General features: G+C 45.9%; 2 protein-coding genes across 4 annotated transcripts in view; one reads left to right on the top strand and one right to left on the bottom strand.

Moving 5' to 3' along the window:
- The window catches only part of LOC126557782 (uncharacterized), a 62,338-nt gene extending 52,133 nt beyond the window's left edge, over nucleotides 1-10,205 (top strand). Inside the window, exons 5-7 of the mRNA XM_050213662.1 lie at nucleotides 9,356-9,473; nucleotides 9,566-9,753; nucleotides 9,841-10,205. Coding sequence (XP_050069619.1) covers nucleotides 9,356-9,473; nucleotides 9,566-9,753; nucleotides 9,841-10,205 — 671 coding nt within the window. The remainder of the gene's footprint in view (nucleotides 1-9,355; nucleotides 9,474-9,565; nucleotides 9,754-9,840) is intronic.
- A 5,896-nt stretch (nucleotides 10,206-16,101) lies between these two features.
- On the bottom strand, nucleotides 16,102-22,238 carry LOC126556689 (glycogen debranching enzyme). 3 transcript variants are annotated; one of them, XM_050212118.1, is made up of 7 exons: nucleotides 22,113-22,238; nucleotides 21,052-21,244; nucleotides 19,334-20,983; nucleotides 18,844-19,109; nucleotides 17,930-18,779; nucleotides 17,203-17,858; nucleotides 16,102-17,144 (listed from the first exon to the last, which is right to left on the bottom strand). In XM_050212118.1, exons 2-7 carry the CDS (start codon nucleotides 21,209-21,211, stop codon nucleotides 16,134-16,136), a joined length of 4,593 nt encoding a protein of 1,530 aa, XP_050068075.1. In that variant the 5' UTR covers nucleotides 21,212-21,244; nucleotides 22,113-22,238; the 3' UTR covers nucleotides 16,102-16,133. The 3 variants fall into 3 exon arrangements, with proteins under 3 accessions (XP_050068075.1, XP_050068076.1, XP_050068074.1); XM_050212119.1 differs by lacking the exon at nucleotides 22,113-22,238 and adding an exon at nucleotides 21,429-21,513; XM_050212117.1 differs by lacking the exon at nucleotides 22,113-22,238 and adding an exon at nucleotides 21,339-21,490.
- Between the last annotated feature and the right edge of the window lie 143 nt (nucleotides 22,239-22,381).

The following is a 22,381-nucleotide window of genomic DNA, read 5'->3' as shown; positions in this document are numbered from 1 at the left end:
AGCAAGTTTTAAGCACTCCCGAAAGGCTCACCACAACTAGCTTAATAGTAGCGCTGGGAATAAATTTGCATCTCCTGGTCACGACACAACGCATTATAAATACATTACATCACAAACAAGACCCAACCTCCTGCCAGTGTCCTGCCTTCTCCCTGCCATCGAAAGGCAGAGAGCTAACACGTGTAGCTGATTGTTTTTTCACTCGACTCCAGCTCTCCGGAATGTTGTTGCGTAGAATCCTTAGCCTTGCACACAATAAAAAATGGCACATCCAGCTAAACTATTTCCGGTTAGTTCAGTCTATTTTTTTCTCTCCTCTCGGCACTCTTTCCGCAGTGTACAGTCAAATACACACAGTCCACAGCAGTGTACTCCATGTGTGACCTATTCCCAACAGGAGAAACCCCGACAGTAGCCAGGTTTCTGAAATATATGGCGTTGTTTCGGTACGGGAAAGTGATTTTTAATGGTATTATTTATGGACCGGTACGCTTTAAAATTTGCTTAAACAATTTATCAAACACCGGCCACCGGTACCACTGCCGCTAGGGTCTTCCCTGTCGTCCCTTTTGGGAAAGACCCAATCGAGAGAACTTTGTCCCCTCACCAGTTTTCTAGCCGGGTGAGGTAGCTTTCCCAAAACATGGAAGCTTCATTACGTACATGGCGTTCACCATCGTCAGCAGTCCGCAGCCTGTTCTGCGTTGGCCAATTTGTTTATATTCCATGCATATGCATACATTCGATTCTCTCTCACTCTCTCTCTCTCTCCATCTCTCTTTATCACTCCTGCGTAACTGCTTTATCCACTCCAAAATTCAGTAAGCCTATGGGTTCACCTTTATCAACATTTCCTCAACAATCCCCCAATGGAATGGCCTGGATGCCTGCCGTGTAGCACCGGAATGAACTTGATCGGGTCACGAAGCACGAAAGCTGTGTGTATTATCTCGAACCCCCGAAAAACACTGCACATCAGTTGTGACCAAGTCCTGGGAGGTTACCGAAAAAGGATAACCAAATTCGACCAAATACGGAGTAATGGTTCCAACACGTCCACGGTTCATGGAAGTCAACCGGGACGACCATGACTGCCGGCAGAAAAAAAAGGAAGTAAAATTCCGTTATGCCACACACCAATACGCATAAACCTCGTGTCCGCCCTCCTCTCGAGCACTACATCCGATGCAGGGGCTTTCCTTCTTGTCGAGATCACCCCCACAAATCCCGAACGACCTCCGATGCAAATGCAAAAGTCTGATTTTGCTGTAGTGTTCCCCCGGTTCTCACCTGGTCTCCTGGTCCTGTGGCCAACCACGGTGGGATAATTATAATGATATTATAAGCGTCGGGTACGACCGAATCGAATAACTTTATTTTCCACCCATTTAACACTCACCACTTCGGTGGGAAAGCTCTCACTCTTGGCTGGTGGTTGATTTTGCACCCTGCTTTATTTCTTCTTTTTTTGTGCTGTGTTTTGCTTAATTTAATGCAACTCTGCATAAATCGGAGCAGGCTGAAAAAAAAAAACAATACGCTTTAAATTCCATTTCACACCCGAACTTCGAAGCGAATGGAAGATAGCATTGACTGAGGTAGTCTCAATGTGTTTGGCGTAGGAAGTTTACGGAACAGTTCGAGCATTGTCTTCGGGCGGATGAACATGTTTTCGGCAAGTGTTTGCAGCTGAATTATGAGGTCACTTCCGTTGCAGGTGCAAACCAGCCATACACCATTCCACCTTCAGCGTAAAGCTTTCACTTTAGGGTTTTCCGGAATAATAAAAACACAAAAAATCTCAAACCGCACACCAGTCTTGTCTGGATTATGTGGAATTAAGAGCACGAAAAAATTGCTCGGCACACATTGATTTTGCGAGCGAACTGAGCGATCATTACCGTTTATCTAACGACATTTCCGTGGCAGAACATACCGCTGTATGATATTATTTCCTTTACGAGATGATTTTGTATCAACGGACAACATATAGAGCGCAATAACGTAAACAAGCCGGCACTCCCACACGCGCAAACTAAATCCCTGCCACCCATTCTGTTTATGCTATAGGGTTGGGATGGATTAAATACATTGGACGGGCCGAGGGCCGAAAAAAAAGATTCGCTACGATTTAAAAACCTTTGCCCTTTCTGCTGGGATTTTTGCCTACTTTGCTTTGCTTTATTTTTGGTAGCTTGTACATTCGGATCAATTTTATGCTCCATTATCTTTGCGTTTACGTAACGAGATTAAAATCGTTCCTCGAGGGTGTATTGGGCGAACACGCAGGATAGGCCCATTTTGGTTCTATTTCGCAAATCTATCACTCTTATCAGAAATAAGGTGAGTTTACACGTTGAACATTTCGCGTTTTAAACAAAGTTTTCAATACATTTAAGTTTGATTCGTATGTGTGTCATTATATCATGACTAATCTTTTGATTATTTTATCGCGTTCGGTGCAATGACCTGCTGAACCTGGAAAACAAACAAACGTAATCTATTTCGTCACGCTATCTTCAAGTTGATATGATACAATTTTCACATCCACACACACACACACACGCGCCCTCACTGAAATAAACAAAACAAACAAATCACGCTGGGAGTGCCGTCATAAATAAACCAACACCAGCTTGACGGATGGTCAACACTATTTTGTGGACGTTTTCGACGTACAAAACCCAGAACACCCTTCCATGAAGAGAAAGTTTCCTTATCAAACGACAATAAAGCATAAAAACTGAGCTTGTGTTAAAAAAAAGAACGCTACTGGACAACAATAACATAAAAAAAAAACTTTTCCCTGCTCAGAGTTTTCCTCTGTTTACACAAACCTACATACAATTTTGTTCGCTCGCTTTCTCTCCATCAGCGTTCATTTGTTGCAGCGTTGCATGTTTTCATTAAAATTCATTTTCAATTTATAATCATTAAAGTGCGCTTGCTACTTACCGTTCCACCGAGTCGCTGCTCCAGCGTATCAGTACAATGCACGTAGTCAACGCCGATTGCAACACGATCGTGGGAACTGTGCACCGGATAGGAGCAAGACTGCAACGACTGCAACGAAAAACAAAAAAACACACACACATACACACAAAATAACACACTACCAGCTCACACCGAAATGAGACTGAATAAAATGAACCTGTACGAGCCCGTGCGTGTATTTTTCGCCGGGAAAGAAGCAAAGGAAGGAGTGGCTTGATAAAAATTGAAATTGTCAATCGAGAAAGCAACACATACACACACATACATGCTCAGCCCTTCTTCTCTCTCCCCATAGCGGCCCCTCCTAGGGAACTATTTTCCAATGTTATGCACGCACGCATGCAACCTGCACCTTAATGACACCACGGCACAAGCCGCTGACTCCTCGGCGAGGCGTCCGTGCAAGCGAACGAGCTTTTCAATAAATAACACTCTGCATCCGACAGCTTCTCCCAACCTCACATTTCGCACCCCTTTGGCCATCCCTCCCCCAGTCCTGGAGTGTTTGGAAAGTCCAAAGGCAAATCAGCAGCAAACTACATAGAACCCTCGTGTGGCTTGGTGCGATGGTAGCGGTAACAATCACGTTTGGCGAAGCGGCGAGTTGACATGCAAATTAAACTCAAATTAAAGTAGTATATCTCCCCCCCCCCCCCCCTCTCAACCTCCCACTCATTTCCCCCTTTTCTCCATCTTCTTCACGAGACTGGTCACGATTCCGCGCGCGCACACGATGGAACTATCACTGTCGGTTCTAATTTATGCAGCGTGAAGTGATATTAACGATGGCGCGATAGCTAAAGAAAGGAACACCCCTAATTTTCCCACACTCCAAACCCCAACCGGAGCAGTACGGAAGAGTGCCCATTTCAACACCAGAGTGCGGCCGTTTACATGCACGCAAACCACCACCATTTTCCATTTTGTTTTATATGATGTCCCTCGTACCGAAGAGCGTGGCGCTTGTGATTACGTGATGCGTTTCTTGCTTCCCTTCTGGTTCGTTTTTGTGTGGCTTCGAGTTTTGGGCAAGGAATGCTTGTTTGCTTGAGCATAAGAACTCCCAAGGCAAACCCCAACACAATGCTGGAAATGGAAAGAAAAATTACAGCTCACGGCAATCGATCGTTCGACTGCTGTAACGGGCGTAGAATTTCTTTTCTTACCACCTTCATTTGTTTTCGCTCAACTCGCTCGCCCGATACGCAAACAAGTACTACAGAAACAAGAAACCAACAAGAAAAAAAAAAGCTTCTCCCTCATCATGACCTACCACCACAGGCAAAGAAACCGCACGTTTTGTTTTCTTTCGCCCACGTTGCAAAAAAAATGGAAACTTTTTGCAGAACTAGATCTTCACGCAACCCGACCCGTCATGGTGAAAGTTGGCAAAGGATTTATTTGTTTGCAAGACGTAAGCTACAGACCAAACTGTTAGTAGCACAGTCACAAGGGAAAGCCAAGCCAAAGCCCCGGCCAAGTACGCACACACACACACACATACATCGTTCAACCGCCGTGGTACGTATTCAACAATGTTTTGTTGCCGTTCGGTGTTTATGTATGAGCTATGAATGCTAAAAACATAATGATACGCTTGGCGCTGAACCTTGCTCCCGTGGGAAACGATACCTCTCGGAAAGAAGCGAGCATCGTTTACCCCGGAAGTGTGCCTTCAATTGAACGCTAAATAAAAGAATCATCCCGACGCAATGAAGGCTTGCTGGGAGCGAGAGCAAACGAGTACGGCACCGAACTACAAAACCGACATCGAATTCGCTGACTTTCTCGGGAGGTCTACGAATGCCTTTCGGAATGCAAAAGTCAGCAGCTAAATTGATGGTTTTGTGTGTCTTTAATTTTTCACTATTATGCAAAATATTTCCCAGCCATACCTCATACTTATTGCAGCTGCATGCTTTGCGTGTTCGTCAGACGGAACGAACGAAGCGGTCTTTGCTTCGAAGCCAGTTGCCAGTGAGTGGTGTGAAACTTTTGCACATTTCGAGTTGAGTAGTACTTTGGATAAGTATAGAAGATGGTGTGGTGTGCATAAATAAGGCCGTAATGATTGGTTGCTGGTCTGGCTCCAAATCATAAATAATGCTTATGAAACGATTCTGATTGTTAATATTTTTGTGACAAACATAATATTTTTTATTTATTTATTTATAATTAATAATGACGGTCCAGTGCCGTATTGTCAACACCGCTTGTGTTGAGTAAATTTTATAATCATCTTGATAAGGCATTTCCTCCTTATTCTTTGGCTTATCCCGGGCATACTCGGTTAACCAAACATAATATTATATTAAAGTGAAATTATTCTGAATTTAACCAAAATCTGATGGAGACGCCCAGTACTTCAGGCTCACCAGGCGCACTATTGATTCAACCAAATTAAGCTGTATTGAGACCCGTGTGCCATTGTATCGTGTAACCACAATCTAATTCATTCCAGTTGTTCAACGAATTCGAACAAATCCCCTTTACTTGTACGCATATTTCTGCAACGTTCCCGTTTTAATCCACTCGTGATTTATAAACCTTCTCTCTCCCCACACGTGCTCATCGATTTCAATCCGTCCGGCGCTCGTCGTGAGTTTGTTTGCAAACGAAATATGCCACCCCTCGGTACCACCAACGCAACAACAAAAAAAAAAACGATCAGTACTCGAGTACGATGTTGTGGAAGCAAAACTTAAACCCTCCCCGCAATTCCGTCCCAATCGCATTCCGGTAGCTTTATAACTCCATTAAAACCGTTCGCCAGTCTACTTTCTCGTACACACACACACACAGAAAACAGCTCACCGTTTGAGTAGGTGGCGCATGTAGTGCACGTGTTTTCGCTCTTTTAAAATTTCCCAAGAACCCGAAACCAAAACTCCACGAAAACAAACGATCGCTGATGCAATTGTGTTGCCTGAAACATCCCACCAATGCCATTGCCGCTTTTAAAACCATTTATTGTTTGTGCTATCTCTACCAAACGACAATCGTAAATCATATATTAAAAGATATAAAAAGTGCAGCCCTCCTCTCGGTGTGTGTGTGTGCCTGTGTGCTCGAATAAAAGCTCATAATCTGGCAAACCGAACATGGAACATGGAACCGCCGCCGTTTGCTCGGTTTCGATGGGGCACGTTCGCACATTCAGCTCGCTCGTACGATTCCCAGTGCAAACGGTGCAAACAGTCCAAAGCCTAGGATGTTTATGCTCAGTTATGTTTTCCCATCCCCTTGCCCACCTCCCGTACGTCCACCGCCCCCGTGAGGCTAACGTACTCCTTTGCTAACGTTATTATATTTTCTCCGTTTTATTTCCCTGTGCCCGAACAACGAAACCAAGATCATTGATCGAGCATTGGTACAAACGGCAGATCTTTATCCCATTTACCGCTCGTCCCGTCCCTCCTCCCCCTTAATCTACTCACACATACAACTAATGGCACACAATACCCTATCACTCCGAGCACACAATCCAGCGTTGTACCTTGTTGCATGCTCCGGCTGCTCACAAAATTCCCGGGCGTCGTGGGCTTCGGAGTTCGGAGGAGAAACAAGACATCGAGGTCGGGGAACAAATCGAAAGTATTTCAATCCGGCAAAGGAATGAGCGGCAACTTTTAATGCCTCCCATTATTACAGAGCATAGAACTGCTTGTGGCGCACATTGATGATGATGATGATGATGGTGCGGCTGCCACGGACGGCGCCCACCGTACACCGTCATCAGACAGACAAACAGACGGAGAAGATTGCTCTTATTTATTTCGCCTTGGCGCTAACCACTGTTTTATCCTGTCATTATCCGTCTTTTATCGCCCTGGTGTTTGGTATGCTCCGGGTTCTCCCGAGTGAGGGGGGGGGGGGGGGGGTAGGGCAGAAAAAGATTCCCGGAATGTAAGGATGAACGGTCGATTCCGCGTACCGATAGTATCAGTTCGCCATCCTCAAGCCTCGAGCGCGAAGCTGTTGATGATTCTCCCCTTATGATAGGAACAACGGACGAGCTATGTGCGCGCGCGCGTGTGTGTTTGTGTCTGTGTGTACATCCATTGCAGCAGGTATGGCACCGAAGAATGCCATTCCGTTTTGTGTGAAAAGCATAAGCTAAATAAACAGCCAGCAGCAGCACCGCAGCAGCAACTAGACAATTGCACGCTGGTGGGTTTTGTAATCTAGTGCCGCTTAACAAATTATGATTAATCGCAACCATGAGTGTGGTGTGCATGCGGAGATGGCGCTCGTAATCGTTTTCATATGAACGATAATAGTGTTATCAGCCTCTAGAGCGCACACTTTATCCCGCCAGAGCCATATGGAGCGTTGAATTGCAATGATACTTCGGTAGAATTTGTTGCCATTAAACTCCATTCAAATGCACTATGTCTATGATTTTAATTAATCTACGCCTCGTCAAAAGTGTTTCTACTAAACTGCTACAGATTCTGTGTATTATAACTATAGTTTTTCCTGTATTTCTATTGAATCATTGTATCATCCGGGTTCAATTCCGTGTAAATTAAAGGCGACTAAAGAGCGTATCTACAACAGCTATTATTAAAACAAATTCATATTTCCTAGGCACAAGGCTTTTTGCTAGCTCTGAATCATAAATTGGATGTTCTGAAATTCCTAGAAATAAGCATGAAACTACTCTTTTGTAAAGGCGAACTAGCATGCGCTCTGCTGCTTCCAACATTTCATGCGATGCGAGTTGATTAAAAATTCTTGACAAATTTGCATCACATTTAAGCCACAGCTGAAACTTTGTTTGACTTTCGATCGTTCCCGGTTACAACATACTAATACCCATCGTTCCGCCAGTCTCTCTCTCTCTCTCTTCGAAATTCATCATCGATTTCCGTCGAACGAATTGTGGGCTGATAATATTTCCGACTCCATGGAATAGGTCCAATTAGAAAAGCCACCGTAACATATCTGCCATACGTGTGCAAATTTATCAATAGCAAGCCCGAACTGATACAATTTGCACTTGGAATAAGTTCCGGAACTCCGGACACCCCTCGGCGGGCCCCTTTTTCCATTCCCTCCGCTTGTGTGTGTGTGTGTGTGTTTCGCGTTCATCATTGGCACATTGTGTACGAGATAGAAGCTGGGGCAGCACAATGGTTTGCTTCGACACCCCGGACATGACAAAGGCGCACCAGGCGTAGAAAGTTGTGCAGTTCGATCGCTGTCGTCCGTAAAATCGACACACAGCACAGCTCGTCGGAACGTGTCGAAATTACTGCTGCACGATATGTCCTGCACAAACTATTCTAATTTTTGACCATTTTCCATCGAGCGAAACACACGTGGACCAGAAGCAGAACGGAACACAAAAAAAAAGGCCCGCCTCTTCCCTCTTTCCCGGGCATCCCATTGTTGCATCCATCGGGGATATCATCGATGGCTAGGATTATCTCAATTCGAATGGACAGATGAGCGTGGAGAAAAATGGTGCCGGATGACAAAAAATTGGACCCCAATAAGCCAATACGGAGTGGCAAGCAGGACACACCACTAGAGGGACCATTCGGTCGTGTCACTGTTGCTGTGTCCGTCATCCAACACTACAAAGAAGGCGAGACCGAGCTCATGTCATCAGCCGTTCCACTGCCATGCGCTGGAACCCAACAAATCCTTTTCTTCTGTGCAGCGTAAACGAGGACGAATTAAAACGTTTCGCATTTCCGCATGGGCTGTCAAAAAACCAACTACCCAGCGCGATAAAACGCATATAGTGTGTCCCCGGCTGTGTGCCGTTGACTGTGACGTACGAAACGGGTTGGATCATATTTTGGTACAACCCTCTAGTTTGGGGTTCAGGTTTTTTGTTCATTTATGAAGCTGGTTTGATTGATTCCTCCGTATGTGTGCATTTATTTGCGATGGATAAAACATTTTCCCCATGCAAGTCACACGTGGCATTGGTGTGATGGTTTGAATTCGGTCACGAAATTGGTGCAATGGATGGGTTTCGTGTTTGGTTGCGTCCAATCAATCGTCGAGCAGATGCAAAACGAACCACCAATGTAACACAATTATCGATGCAATATCGTTTCCTGCAGCTGGCGTCCGTATGCGCAATCATTAACTTGCTCAATGTAACCAACTTCAAGCCAATTCCGAACACTGATTAAGTGGCATAGTTGCGAACTCTTATCGTTTATTCGTTGGTTTCCTTGCTTTTATTCGAAAGTCCTTATTTTTCCATAATCATCCTTCAATTTCCCAATCACCGTGTGCACGTGTGTGTAGCTAGTGCTTCTGACCGATAGTTTCAGTGTTTGGCCAATAGAGTAACACAAGTCCATTCTTTTCCTGATAAACTTCACCGCGTCACTTATAGATTTTCTCTCAACAGCCGCCCGTGCTAAGATAATCGGCTCCCAGGAGGTGCACGTCAAGAAGGGCAGCACCATCTCGCTGTCGTGTGTTGTGAATGTCCATGCATCGTCCATCTCATGGTACGTGTGTCGATTAGCTCCTTCCCTACGTTTTCCCCGTTAGTTTGGGTTGGGTATGCCGTATGCCAATCATGCCAATCTTTCCCATCCAGGTACCATGGAGTATCGATCGTTGACTTTGATTCGGCCCGCGGTGGAATCAGCCTGGAGACGGAAAAGACGGAAGGTGGCACAAGCAGTCGCCTCATGCTTACCCGGGCCACGCTACGCGACTCGGGCAATTACACCTGCGTCCCGACCGGAGCGATATCCGCCAGTGTACAGGTTCACGTTTTAAACGGTAAGACAATTGTCGGCAGACAGTTTAACAGCAATCGATCGTACTCAACCGTTGCGATTTCCGTTGTTTCGTTTCCCACACCCGCAGGTGAACATCCGGCTGCAATGCAGACGAGCAGTGGCGTTCCGTGTCCGACGCATCAAGCACTTATCCTTCTCTTTGTATCATTGAATAGTTGTAACGTTAGTAAATTAATCTTCTTCATATCAAACCTGCTCGAAACGGTACGTTTCCTGCTCACTACAACGATCGCCAACTTCCTTGTCCACATCCGTCGACTAGCAGCTCTTTCGTTCGGAGCAATACGACACTCTAAGGCAACCGGTTACGTTCTGCTGACACTGGCTTCGATCGGCACCCATCTGCGGATTGCAGTACCGGCGCGAAGTACAGCGCCCCGACCATGTCCCGAGTCGCAAGATCTGGCCTCCGTGCGTACCCAGTCGAGATGATCTTGTTTCCCGGCATAGGACAGCACAAGAGAGAATTCTTTTTAAATTGCACGTTGCAGGCTGTTGCAGCGAGCGTCCTTTGAGCATATAAAAAGAAGCCACAGCATGACGTACGGAACTCGTTGGAGAAACACCTCCGATTCTTGGTGGCCAACACCGGAACGGAACTGTAAATGTATAAATGTTAAGTTTCTACTTCATAATAATTAAACTAATATTTAAATTCAATGATAAGCCCCACTGAGTGGTAGTGTGTGGCAATTAGCATTGGTAGTGGCACGCTGGGAACATAAAACCAAACCAGAGACAGAAAGAAAGAGAGAGAGAGAGAGAGAGAGAGAGAGAGAGAGACAGAGCAGAGAGAAGGCAAGAACACAACTACACTATCTGGATTATGATGTACTGGATTCGGAGAATCCTAGCGAGTAAGATAAATTAGGTAAGTTAGTCAATATTTTTTTCCGTTTCAAGTCTCGAAATGGGGGTTTGCAAGAGGAAGTAGAAGAAGCATTTCGTTCCGGGGTGCGAATTTAAGACTTAAACCGAGTGACATGGAACCGGAAGTAAAAGCGAAAGTGTTGTAAGATAGTAAAAGGATACACGAGTGAAAATGCAGAAACCAGTCAAGAAAAACAAAAAATCACAGATAAATTGTAAGAATTTTAGTAAGAAACAGAAGCAAACATTACGAACAAAAAAAAAAACTTACGAGAAACGAAACGAGTTTGTGAACAAAGCTAGCTATAATACAGTGTGTGTGTGAAACCGATGATTACATCATACAAAATGTGTGAAAAGCAACAGCAAAAGCAAACATCCATAGACGAGAACGAGCGTGTAATTATGAGGCAGCATTTTCCTTCAATTTCCTCTTCATTTTAGCAAAGAGCCACAGCAAAACAAAACGTGAGAAAAGATCGCAGAAGAACTTAGGAAAATGCAGAAAAAGACAACACGAGAGAAGAACATGAAGGCTAAAACTCTAGATTCAAATCGTAGGCAATACAGGAAGTCGAATAATTTCAAGCAAACCAAACACGAGAACTAAACACTTGCTTACCAGATGGCTCAGCATTTGTGCTGGTGAGAAACGGTGTAAAATGGACAAAAAAGCCACAACACTCACACAACCCAAGTTACAAAACAGAATCCCTAGTTACTGAGAAAAAAAAAACGGAAGAAAGCGTGGTTTTGTTTGGACATATTTTATCTCGTGAAAAAAGCAAACAAAAAGAGGAAAAGAAAACGTAAATGCGAAAAGCATGCAAAATAAATCAAATAATCTCTCTCTGTATAAATCAAAACCAAACAAGAAAATGAAACGAAAACAAGACAACACAAATCTAACAAAACTACAAACAATCATCAACATTTGCGTGGAAGAAGGCGTGCGTGAGAGTGTGACGACTCGCAGGAACGTTCGCTGTGACGGCTACAGCCACTTCTGGAGCGCGAACTGTGAAAGTGAAGACAAGAAAACCATTATCATCATCCGTTAAATGGCAAACCCCGGTTCATGTGTGATGGTTCATAAACATTGAAAATAAACGACTAATGCGTAGGAGAAATTGAAACTATTTGACCAACGGTTCTGGAACCAACGGGCGCTGAGGATCCGAAAATTGTGCCGCATAAATATACGTAAGTAAAATCGATTGTGTTGCCGATGTGTATCAGGACGGGATTTAAAATGCTTTGCTTCCGAGAATTCTTTGCAGGTTCTTGTGTATGCTTCAAGTTCTAATGCACAGGACTCATAACTCCACTGCCTGTATGGAGGACATATTATTGTTTCATTTATATTTTCCTACGCATCGGAAGCACAACAGCAGAACTCGCAATTCTCCGTACGCCTGCAGCATTTTGTCCTTCAAAGAAGGGTCCTTGCATCATCGTTCTTTGTCCTACGTTTTGAGCCTGGAAGGTGGTGGCATCTTTTTCTTTCTGTTACTCTACTCTGCCGCAACACATACACACGTAGGGATAATTCCTTGTAATGGTTTTAATTCGGAGGTCAAAATGAACTCTCCAATAAATCGATACTTTTTCAATCCATTAAACAATGCCAAACGCTGGCCCAGAGAAGATACTTTGTACTTTTGCACTGATTGTTTGGAGAATTTGATCAAACAAAATTATGTACCTTAAAGTTTTGGACAAGGCTCCAAAAACTTATTCAAAATAATCTGTCCTCTGCTCTCCAGGCAAACATAATTCCTTTGTTTGTCACGCCACTTACCATCGGCGGCCAGAATAGTGATTCAACCGCGAATCTTATGTCCGGAAACGGACACGCCAGAATATTTCCCGAATTATGTATGGTGCGGGTCCGTATTCTGATTTCGCCGTCAAGTCAACCAACAACCCAACAACCCTTTCGGAACGGAACTTTACGTGCTTAAGCTGCCAACTCGTAGCGAAATCTCGGGACACTCACCTACTCTCATACAAACTCACTCACTCACACTCCCCGGGACACATCCGGCCGTTTGAGAGGTTCATTACGCATGAATATCAATGTGGAGGATGATTGAATAAATTTCCATTTTCAGCTCTATTCTTCCTGCTCCGATTTGATGGGGAAGAAGTAAGGATGCAAAATTGCCAGTTGGTCCTTCCGATTTCACATAAATCCCGTCTTAGGTCAAGCACACACACACACACACACGCATTCATCCACACGCTCACATCATTCAAGCGCCTTGAATAGGACACTTCGCACCGATAATGGAAACATTTCTTAGCGTTTTGATTCGGAAATATTGCATAGAATTCGTCTCTTCCGTATCTAATTGGCTTCTTAGGTCACACGTCGATGGTGGCCTGAAAAATGATGCTCTCGGCGCGAATCTGGCGAGTGCCTCGAGTCCTCGAGTGGCCGTTGTTGGGTTGGATTGAAGTGAAGTGTCAATGCTTATACGTGCTTATTTAGATGTGCTTACGTGCTAGCGACCACAGGAAAGTGACCGTTCGAGTTCTAATACTCACCTCGGTCAGAGAAAGGTCAAAGGGCCATTGGAGGATTATACCGGAGTACGGTTGATTTTTTTTTTCTACTTGTTGTTGCTTCGTTTCGCCAACCAAAATCCACTTTACACACACCGGAAAAGCATCAATTCCCTGCGATGATTGGTCAGCATTCTAATCTCTAGCTCTCGGTAGCACACAGACTGTACACACACACACCAAACCTAATCCAGCAACGGATATGTATGGTTCTTTTTTCTTTCGGATTTCATTTCTTCCGAATGGCCGGATGCCGATTGGCCCACTGCCCACTGGAAAGCTGGCATGAGAATATGGCACGTGCAAACGATTTCCATATCAATTTTCATTTAAATCCCCACCTTCGACGAATCCGGCGCGAGAAAGACCGACGGGCGAACGCTTACGGTCAAACGGACGGACTACAGTTCAGTAGTTCAATGCTTCTCACCCTGTTTCCTGGCACATCCTTGTGATTGCTTGGTCCGAATGCAATTGGCTTGTTACACGATCACGCCCGTAAGGACAGACCCTTACGGCTCGAAAGAAAAAGGGAAGAGGACATGGGATTTGCACTTTGTTATCGGTCCCGCACGTACGTGCCAGTGTTTATTTGCTTCGATATCCTTACGATTCCTTACCTGTCCCGGGGAGCCGTCGGTTGTAAAATCCTTAACCTGCAGTTGACAGACTATTTCCCAGAGCGTTGGATTTTTCCGCTTCATCCTTCCTTTGTTTAGCGACTTGCACTACTTGCCCCAAACAATCTGCCATGTGCGAAGGCGGGATCCATTGCAATCATCATTTCTGTACCTTTCGACAAGTGCCCATGGCTAGCAAATTAATCTTCCAGCGTTCGTTCGTCCGTTTTCTTCGAACAATAAGTTCGCATTTCATCACCACCATCTCAGGGAATAAAGTGCATATCACCCACAGCAATCATCCTCATCAGTCGTCGTCGTAGTCTTCGAGGCACTGAGCTCTTCCAAATTCCTTTGCAAAGCTCCAATTACCACACGCGTTGAGCAACTGCATCAGCAAAACTAGAAACATTCCTTAGCTTCTCCATTTCTGTCTCGAGCCAACTCGAGTCCATTCGCAACGTTCTGTCTTAATTAGCGAATGTGCTCGCATTTTCGAAGGGGAGATCAGACCGCAAAAAATAGTTGAACCAACAACTTTACGTAAACTATTTTTCGCCCGACACTGTGTGTTGGCAGTTTTTTCGGTTGCTGATCAATAATCTGGTTAGTGTTCTTTCATATCTTGCATTAATGATTTTATTTTAGTCACAAAAAAATGAATTTTTGAATATAAGTCCAAGTTTAAAGGTGGAGAGTGTAGCTACTTTTTTACGCTCTTCATAAGTAGCTATTCCAAACGTAAAAGTTCGGCTTTAAAAGTAGCTACAGTGTGTTAAGGATCAACTTTCTTCATCCCTCTGGACGTACCAGTACAAACTGCAAACTGTTTATTTTAGACCGTCTCCAACTTTTAACTTTCCTCAAAACGCAACAAGAACAAACATCTCATCAGCTCACCAACCGCGTGACTTTCTCGGAACGTTATAATAAACGCTAAGGCGGGCTCTAATTTTACCACGACAAAGGAACAGTGAGGAAAATTACTAACCTAACCGTGACGTGGTCCTAACAGCGTCAAACCGAAACTTCTTTACAAATTTTACAACTTTGGCCAAGAGAACGTGGTACAAGTCGGATCTATTTTTGACTCCAATTTGGCGGAAGATTGAAAATAATTTATACCGTGAACATTTTCCGTATCATATTTAATGGAACGTATTCGCTTGTGTGTTTACTCTCACTCTTTCCAGCTGCATGTTGCAGTAAATAGTAGCAGGAAAACTCAGTCTGAAACACGAACCATAAATCCATTTCCATGGAAAAAAATCCCATTCTGCGGATGTACACTAACTTTAGTACACACACACACACACAACAACAACAATAAACTTATTGTCCACCGGGTTCGCTCAGCTCTTCGGTAGTTCATTACACTCATATTAATAAAGCTTTATTTCGGTTTGTCCCATACATCTGCATAAATATAGTTCGGAATGGCCTCGGAGGCAAAACTGCACACTCGAAGGCAAAGCTTCCAAGTAGGGCATCACCACTGCACTCAATAAATCGAACCGAAATTTAAACCTCCATTGACCACCGAGCACCATCAACGCCACCAGCCAGCTTGTTAATAGTAATTGGAAAGTGATAATTTATCGTCACTCTTTTAGGGCCATTTTTTGCTGTTCGTTTGCCCTAGCTGGATGGCGTGACAATCGTGCAAACCAACCTATTCCCGATAGCTGGTGGACCGCTTCAACCGACCCAACGTGGTGTGGTGTACGTGGGAGAATTCGACCAGTCTTCCGATGACGCATTTCGTTTTAATTAACATTGTCACATCGACTACACGCTGCAGTGGCTTTTTTATTTCGATCCTTTTTGGGGCCTCTTAAATCTTTCCAGCGTGCATGAGTACAGTACGGCCAGGCAAAACCAATACTCGATCGTTGGTTGGGATTGGTTTTGTAACGCGTTTCATAATAACAGTTACTGTTTGTAGTTGCCCTATCTCATTGAGTGTACTGACCGAGGGATAAACCAGCTCGCGCTCCTCATGACCGCCTACTCCGAGTACCGTTAAACCCACCGCTAAGTTCTTTCTACTCTGAGATTCCAAAAAATGTTAAATTTGTATGAGTATTATAGCTTTTATTTTCCAACAGCATGACTAATGGCTAAACCGCGATGCTTTCACTTCGTCTACACCGCTCCGAATAAACTCATCGAATGGTCAACAACGTAGATAATAAACACAAAATAAACAATCTCAACATAAAGTATGGCATTGAATGGCATCACTAAAACACTAAAACACTCTTGCAGGCAGTAACGTGTCATGGGTTACGATGGCTGACACTTAAAGCTCCTTTTCGTACTTTTCCAGATCGTACAACACTTCCAGCACACAGCCCATACTCCAGGCCTGCGTTCGACACGAATCCTTACAGTAAGCGCCATTTTCGTTCGTAAGTTCAGCCAACCCACGCCAGTGACAACGCTGCAGCTCGTTCAGATGCGTCTGCAGAATCTTCCACGTTTCAGCGACCGTCTCCTTCAGCACACCATTTGCCTTGGCAAAAATCAATCGTGCTCGCAGATAGAATCCGATAGGCCACACCCATTCCGGGCCGTTGTGATAGTTTGCACCGTGAGAGACCGTTTTGTCGTCACTGTCGATGGAATTGTCATAGTTGCCGCGGTAGCCCCAGTCCTCGTAGTCCAGTGTTTTCATACCCAACGGACCCAGTAGATACTTTTTGGCGTTTTCCAGCGCACGCCAGGCGTGTTTCGGATCCGCCAGCTCAGGAGCAGCTAGCAGTGCGATCGGGAAGTTACAGCGCAACTGATAATCGGTCCACGGTATTTCCGAACCAACCGTATCCTTGTAGATGCCTCGCTTGTTAATGTACGAGCTTTCGGAGGATTCGTCGACGTAAAACTCTTTTTCGAAATTTGCCGCAATCTTGTTCGCCCACTCCTTGTACGTCCACACCGTTTTGGTGCCATTGTAAGAGGTGCGCTCGACCGAAGATACGGGGATGACTTTCTGTTCGGCCATCTGTTGCATGAATCGCAATCCGGCCATCTGCAGACCGACCAGTTCGACGGCGGAACCATCACGCGGAGTCGAAGGAACGCCCCGATTGCCAGCCTTGTCCGATGATCCCATTTTATCCATCCAGGTGCCACAGTTCGCGTTATTGCCACCGAACACAAAACCCGTATCCGGATTCACTCCGATACGATTGTTGAAGCCCTTCTCCTTCATGTGCGCATCGATGCGTGTGCCGGCGTTACGTTCGCGGTACGCCAACCCTTGGAAGTGTATCGTCAGAGCTTCCTGGATCGTTTCATATAGCAGTTGATCCTGTTGGAAAAGGAAATATTAGTGCTTCGTGAGCTTAAAAATGCTAGAACCAACTCACAGATTCCCCAGGCGCCTTTGCCTCGGAGTCATCGGTCGGATAAAGGCGCGATACTTTGTCTTTGAGAATACTCTTGCCGTTCGGTACTTCCTCTGCGTACTGTTTGATCGTGTACAGCCACCACCAAATCGCATCGCGACAGTTGAACCGGGCATTCTGTCCTCCGTCCAGCAGATTCGGGATCAATCCGTGTCTCAAGCAACCACCAAATCCGAGTATCATGTACCGTGTCTCATCGTAACGGCCAGTCAACAGCGTCAGTCCACGAATAGCAATGAACGTGTCCCGACCCCAGCAGCGCATGTATCCCGTTGCAAAGTGCGGCAAACCGGCCGCCATTGTTGCACAATGGCTCGGTGGCTTAGGATCGGCCACGTTAGGGCTTAGCTTGGGCAGGTTTGCCGACGGACAAATGCTCACACACTGTACCGATCCAAGTGCAAGGCGGCGAGCAAAGTTGGACCCATGACGCACAAAGTCCGACATCAAATTGCACGCAGCCGCAATCGTCAACCGATGGACGTTCGTGATGATCACGTCGAAGTAAGACGGTATCATGTAGCGAGGAATTTCCTTTAGTGATTTCAGATTGTTTTCTAGCCACTTGGACATGGGTACCAGCTTTTCGTACTTTACCAAACGCTGGGAACAGTAATCTATAAAACAACAAAGATGAATAATCGTTACTTCAAGAGTTTTAGCAAGCTTTTAACGACCATTTTCTTACCAATCAACCAATTGCCATTGCGCAGATTGTTGGCGAACGGATGTCCCAGATCGTTGTTCGGTCCAATTTCGGACAAAATTGACATTACGCCCTGCAGTCCGCAGTAAACAAGATCTCCGTAGCCATCGATATGGTACGGACCTCCGCCATTATCGCGCTCTTCCTCGGCACAGCAGTACAGCAATTTGTTAAAGTCCACCAGGTCCAGCTTCGACAGGATGTGCTGCAACTCGGCATACCGTGAACCCCGATCGTGATGGAACTCCCGGACCAGCGACTGCAGATTGTCAAAGTGCACTCGGACGCTCTCCTTCAAAGCAACTCGTACCGCAACAACGGAGCCCGGTTTCAAATTCGTAAAGTGAAGCTGAGTCACATTACCCTTCACGACCGCTTCCTTGCCGAAGATGTCCGACTCTTCCAGCTTCAGATTGCGCTTCAGATCCACCACATACTCATTGACTCCGTTAATGTAATCCACATTTTTCACGAAATCAGTCGGTCGATCAAACGTTTGACCAGTTTTCTTGTAGATCTGTACCTCGAGAACGATCTCCTTGAACTCTCCTTCAAACTCCAAAGGACGCACACCGGTCGGTCCGGCCCACGGGTTGGGATAGTTAAAGGCAGTATGGGCGACAAGAATAACCGTCTCATGATTGGACAGTGAATGGCGCGTTATGGCCACAATGTCCGGATGCATCTGATCCACAAACACCTGATCGAAGCCGTGCGTTGCAAGTCCACCGTGCAGTACGTTCAGTGCCTCCTTCACCGCGATCAGTCCCGTGTTCTTCTTGACCTGATTGCCCCACTCCTGATACTGGCGCTCTTCGTCCACCACATGAACCTACAAAAGCATGGAAACAATTACAAGATTGTGCCTGTTAATCTTCAGCGCACGCGATGCTTACGTGGTGTGGAACGAACTCATCATAGCCACGATTGCTGCCCGTAGCACAGCATGCCATCGACACGAGCGCCGCGGAAGGAATCAGATCGAAGATCGAGCGCTTCTCAACCGGCGACGGATTGTCGTGCGTTAGATCCATGAACAGGGCGTGCGCGATCGTTGGTGCTAGGATACGCTTCGGGCAGGGGAAGAATGCACCGACCGGCGCCCCACCGTAACGATACACCAATCGACCTTGCTCGTGCGAGTCCCAAGCCGAGAGAGCCTCTAGTTGGAAGAAACAAACAAAGCATCAACAAAATGTAAATAAGCATCCGCTATCAATCGTTGATTCAGGCATACGCTCGCTTCGCTTGCCTGCTTAATCACCCACATCGGGGACATTCAACAATCGATCGAGATAACCCGTAGCGCCCGATTCCTGATTCTAATCGATCGTACGCCATTTTTTTCGGTGTCATTCGACATGCATCTAGCCGTCGACTAATTACCTCGAATCAGTGATGTAATGCCAAGACGATTCACAAAGATGTTGTCCGTGTGGTCGGAGTTTGTAAACAGCTCGGCCGCCACGTACAGCTCCGGGTTGACTTTGCGTGCCGAATCCAGCAAATATTCCGCCACGTGTAGCGGTGTCGAGTGACAATTGTCCAAACGCACTCCGTCGAAAATGCGCGCCGTTGTGTCGACGTACTCCTGCATGTGTTTCCACAGATACGGACTATCCTCCGGTTTGTCGCCATACCGCAGTTTCACGCTGTCTCCCCAAGCAATCAATTCACGGCGCAAATAAACGTTACCCGTGCCCGGTTGTGCTCGGGCGAAATCCTTCAATGGATCACCATTCATCACCCATCCGTTGTGTGCCATGAACAACTTGCCAGCCCCAGTGTACATCATGTGCTCGATATCCTTGAGCGATTTTCCCTGCGTTCCGTAGTGAGTGAAGTATTTCATAAACAAGGGATACTTTACCGAAATTCCCTTCACCTGCGGACCGTCAGCCTGCACGCGTTCATAGCGCGTTCCGGCCAGACAGTTGTCAACGGCGTAGTCAAGATGCTCTTGAATTTCTCGGCGAACTTCCTCGTTCAGATACTGCAGCCGGGCACGGAACACTTCGGCACACTTGCGCTTGCGACTGTCCTCATCGAAACAGTCCTGTCGGAACACATTGTAGATACTCATCGCCCGTTCGAAATCAATTTCCGCACCGAGTCGACGATATTCCGAATCAATTCGAAGCTTAATGTCACCTTCGGGAACATCTTGGGCACGGCTTGGACTTCGCTTGCTACACTCGTCGTTGAACCGCGACAGATACTTGTCCACATCGCACTGATAGAGCTCGTGTAGCTTCACCTGGGGAAAGTAGTTTGAATGGATCTGCCAGCGGATCGCCTGCAGATGATCTTCTGTTTCAACTACCTCCGGTACGCCCACGTGCGCGAGCATACCATCCTTAACGTCCTCTCCGACACGAGCCAACATTGCATCGAGCAAAAACGCTGGCCGCAGATGGGGACAGGTGAAGCAGTTGTAGCTACACTCCGGATACTCCCGGATCCAGATCGACTCGTTGGCCGTGTGGTTCAGCACAATGTCACAGATCGACAGAACATTCCACTCTTCACGCATTTTCCTCATAATCACTGCCAGATCATCGTACGTCACCTCCTTTCCACCTTTGTTCTGGAAGTCTGGGTTCACCTTCAGCTGGTTCCGCAAAGAGTAGGCCGAACGCGATCCACCCAACTCCTGGACGGGTGTAAAGTGTACCATATTGTAGCCGGATTCCTTGGCCACCCGCAACTTCGATTCCCACGTGTCCAATGGGCCGAGCAGCTTCGAAATCACCGTCTGACAACGGATTGCATCGAGTGGTAGCGATGTGACCGCATCACCCGTTCCCACAGACAACTGTGGTTCGATCTGTACATACAGACCAGCCTGAGCTCCAGCCTCGGGACACTCTTCGTAGAGGGCGTAGAAGTGATAAGCTCCGGATTTGGTCAAGTGTACATTGCAGTAGTAATCAACGTCCTTTATCGTGGTGTACTCGGAACCGTTCGATTCAAGTGGTGACCCCGCGGCTGAACACCATTCCAGCCGTCTGTACGTTTTTCGGCAAAAATCTTTATCTGTAAAGTTAAAGGTAAGAACAAATGAGGGAAACCATTTCACCTCGATATTACTTTTAGAATATTACCATCCGCTGGATAGTTGCAGTACAGTGCAACGCGACGTCCCAGCAGCGAGGCACCCGGATGCACATGCACTAGCGAGTTCTTTTTCAATCGATAGAGAGCTCCGTCGCCTTGATTGCCGTCGTGTATGGCTAGCTTTATTGAAATTGCTCCATCAGCCATGGCGTTTGATTCGGTGACTTCCTCGATGGCACTCTGAAACGAAACGAACCGCCGTGGCCCGGCGAACGATGAGTTTTGATCGAACACTCTTTGACAGACCTTCCATTCATGGGTTCGTTCTAATCACCAGAGGTGTGAATGCGCTGGACAATCTTCTCGGTATGGACATACTAGGCAATTGCTGAAGAGCGATGCAACACAACTAAACCGATCGTACCTCAAGCCGGACACACGCACGTCTGCACTTGTGCACACTTCGCTGATAATACCGCGAATGACCGCGGTTATTATCGCGAGGGCGCCATCACGATCGTTTCCCAGCGGGTGAAATAAGTCAACAAACAGACAAACAGTGCAGCAGCTGATCGGCACCAGTGTGCTCGTCTTCTCGCATCTTTTTGAACTCGACCTCCAACGGGCCGCGAAGCCGTTGATTACAAACACATTCCGTAAGCATGCTTGGTTCAGTAGTGAGTAACGTCTGCATGTGCTGCTGTAGCTAATGGCGTGATTGTGCTAAATATAATTCACGTGCACAGCCTCATTCAGCCAAAACAATCACTCCTATTCGCTGCCACCTATCCATCCTGAATATTGATTCAATTGGTGATATTTTCTCAAACGCCAAATTCTGGCAATTGATCCCAAAACCACGTGCACGCTTTTATGCAGCTCACTGTCGTCTTGCTTTAGATAATTCCTCATTTTTCTTGCTAAATCTTACTATCTTGTCCTTGGAGGTGCTAGGACGACGACTCCTTTATCTGCTTTGTCTGATTTTGGCAGGTAAACTTTGCTTCACTTAATCAAAATGTACTGTTCGACTAGCTCTCTTTTGGGCTTGACTCTAATTTCATCAAAAACACCCTTAATCCAATATTTAACCTTATCTTTCTCTTACCTTTTCCACAACTTTAACCGACCCCAAGTGCCGAGATTTGTTCTGCGTACAAGAGAAAAATCAAAATTCAAGGTGACCCCGCGAGAACTGTCAGATGCACGAGCGTTGCCAAACATAAACAAACCGACATTTGACAGCCGACGCTTGACAGCTCCAGTCGTGACATCGATCTCACCACAGAATATTGCAAACTTTTGAGCATCTGCAGCGTCTATCAGTATTATGTGAATTAGCCACTGTAATTAGGGCGGAAAAAGTAATTGTTGCAA

This window comes from Anopheles maculipalpis, chromosome 2RL (assembly GCF_943734695.1).
Source record: "Anopheles maculipalpis chromosome 2RL, idAnoMacuDA_375_x, whole genome shotgun sequence".
NCBI lineage: Eukaryota > Metazoa > Arthropoda > Insecta > Diptera > Culicidae > Anopheles > Anopheles maculipalpis.
Note: the sequence above shows the minus strand (reverse complement) of the source record. Positions and strands in the feature narration are given on the sequence as shown.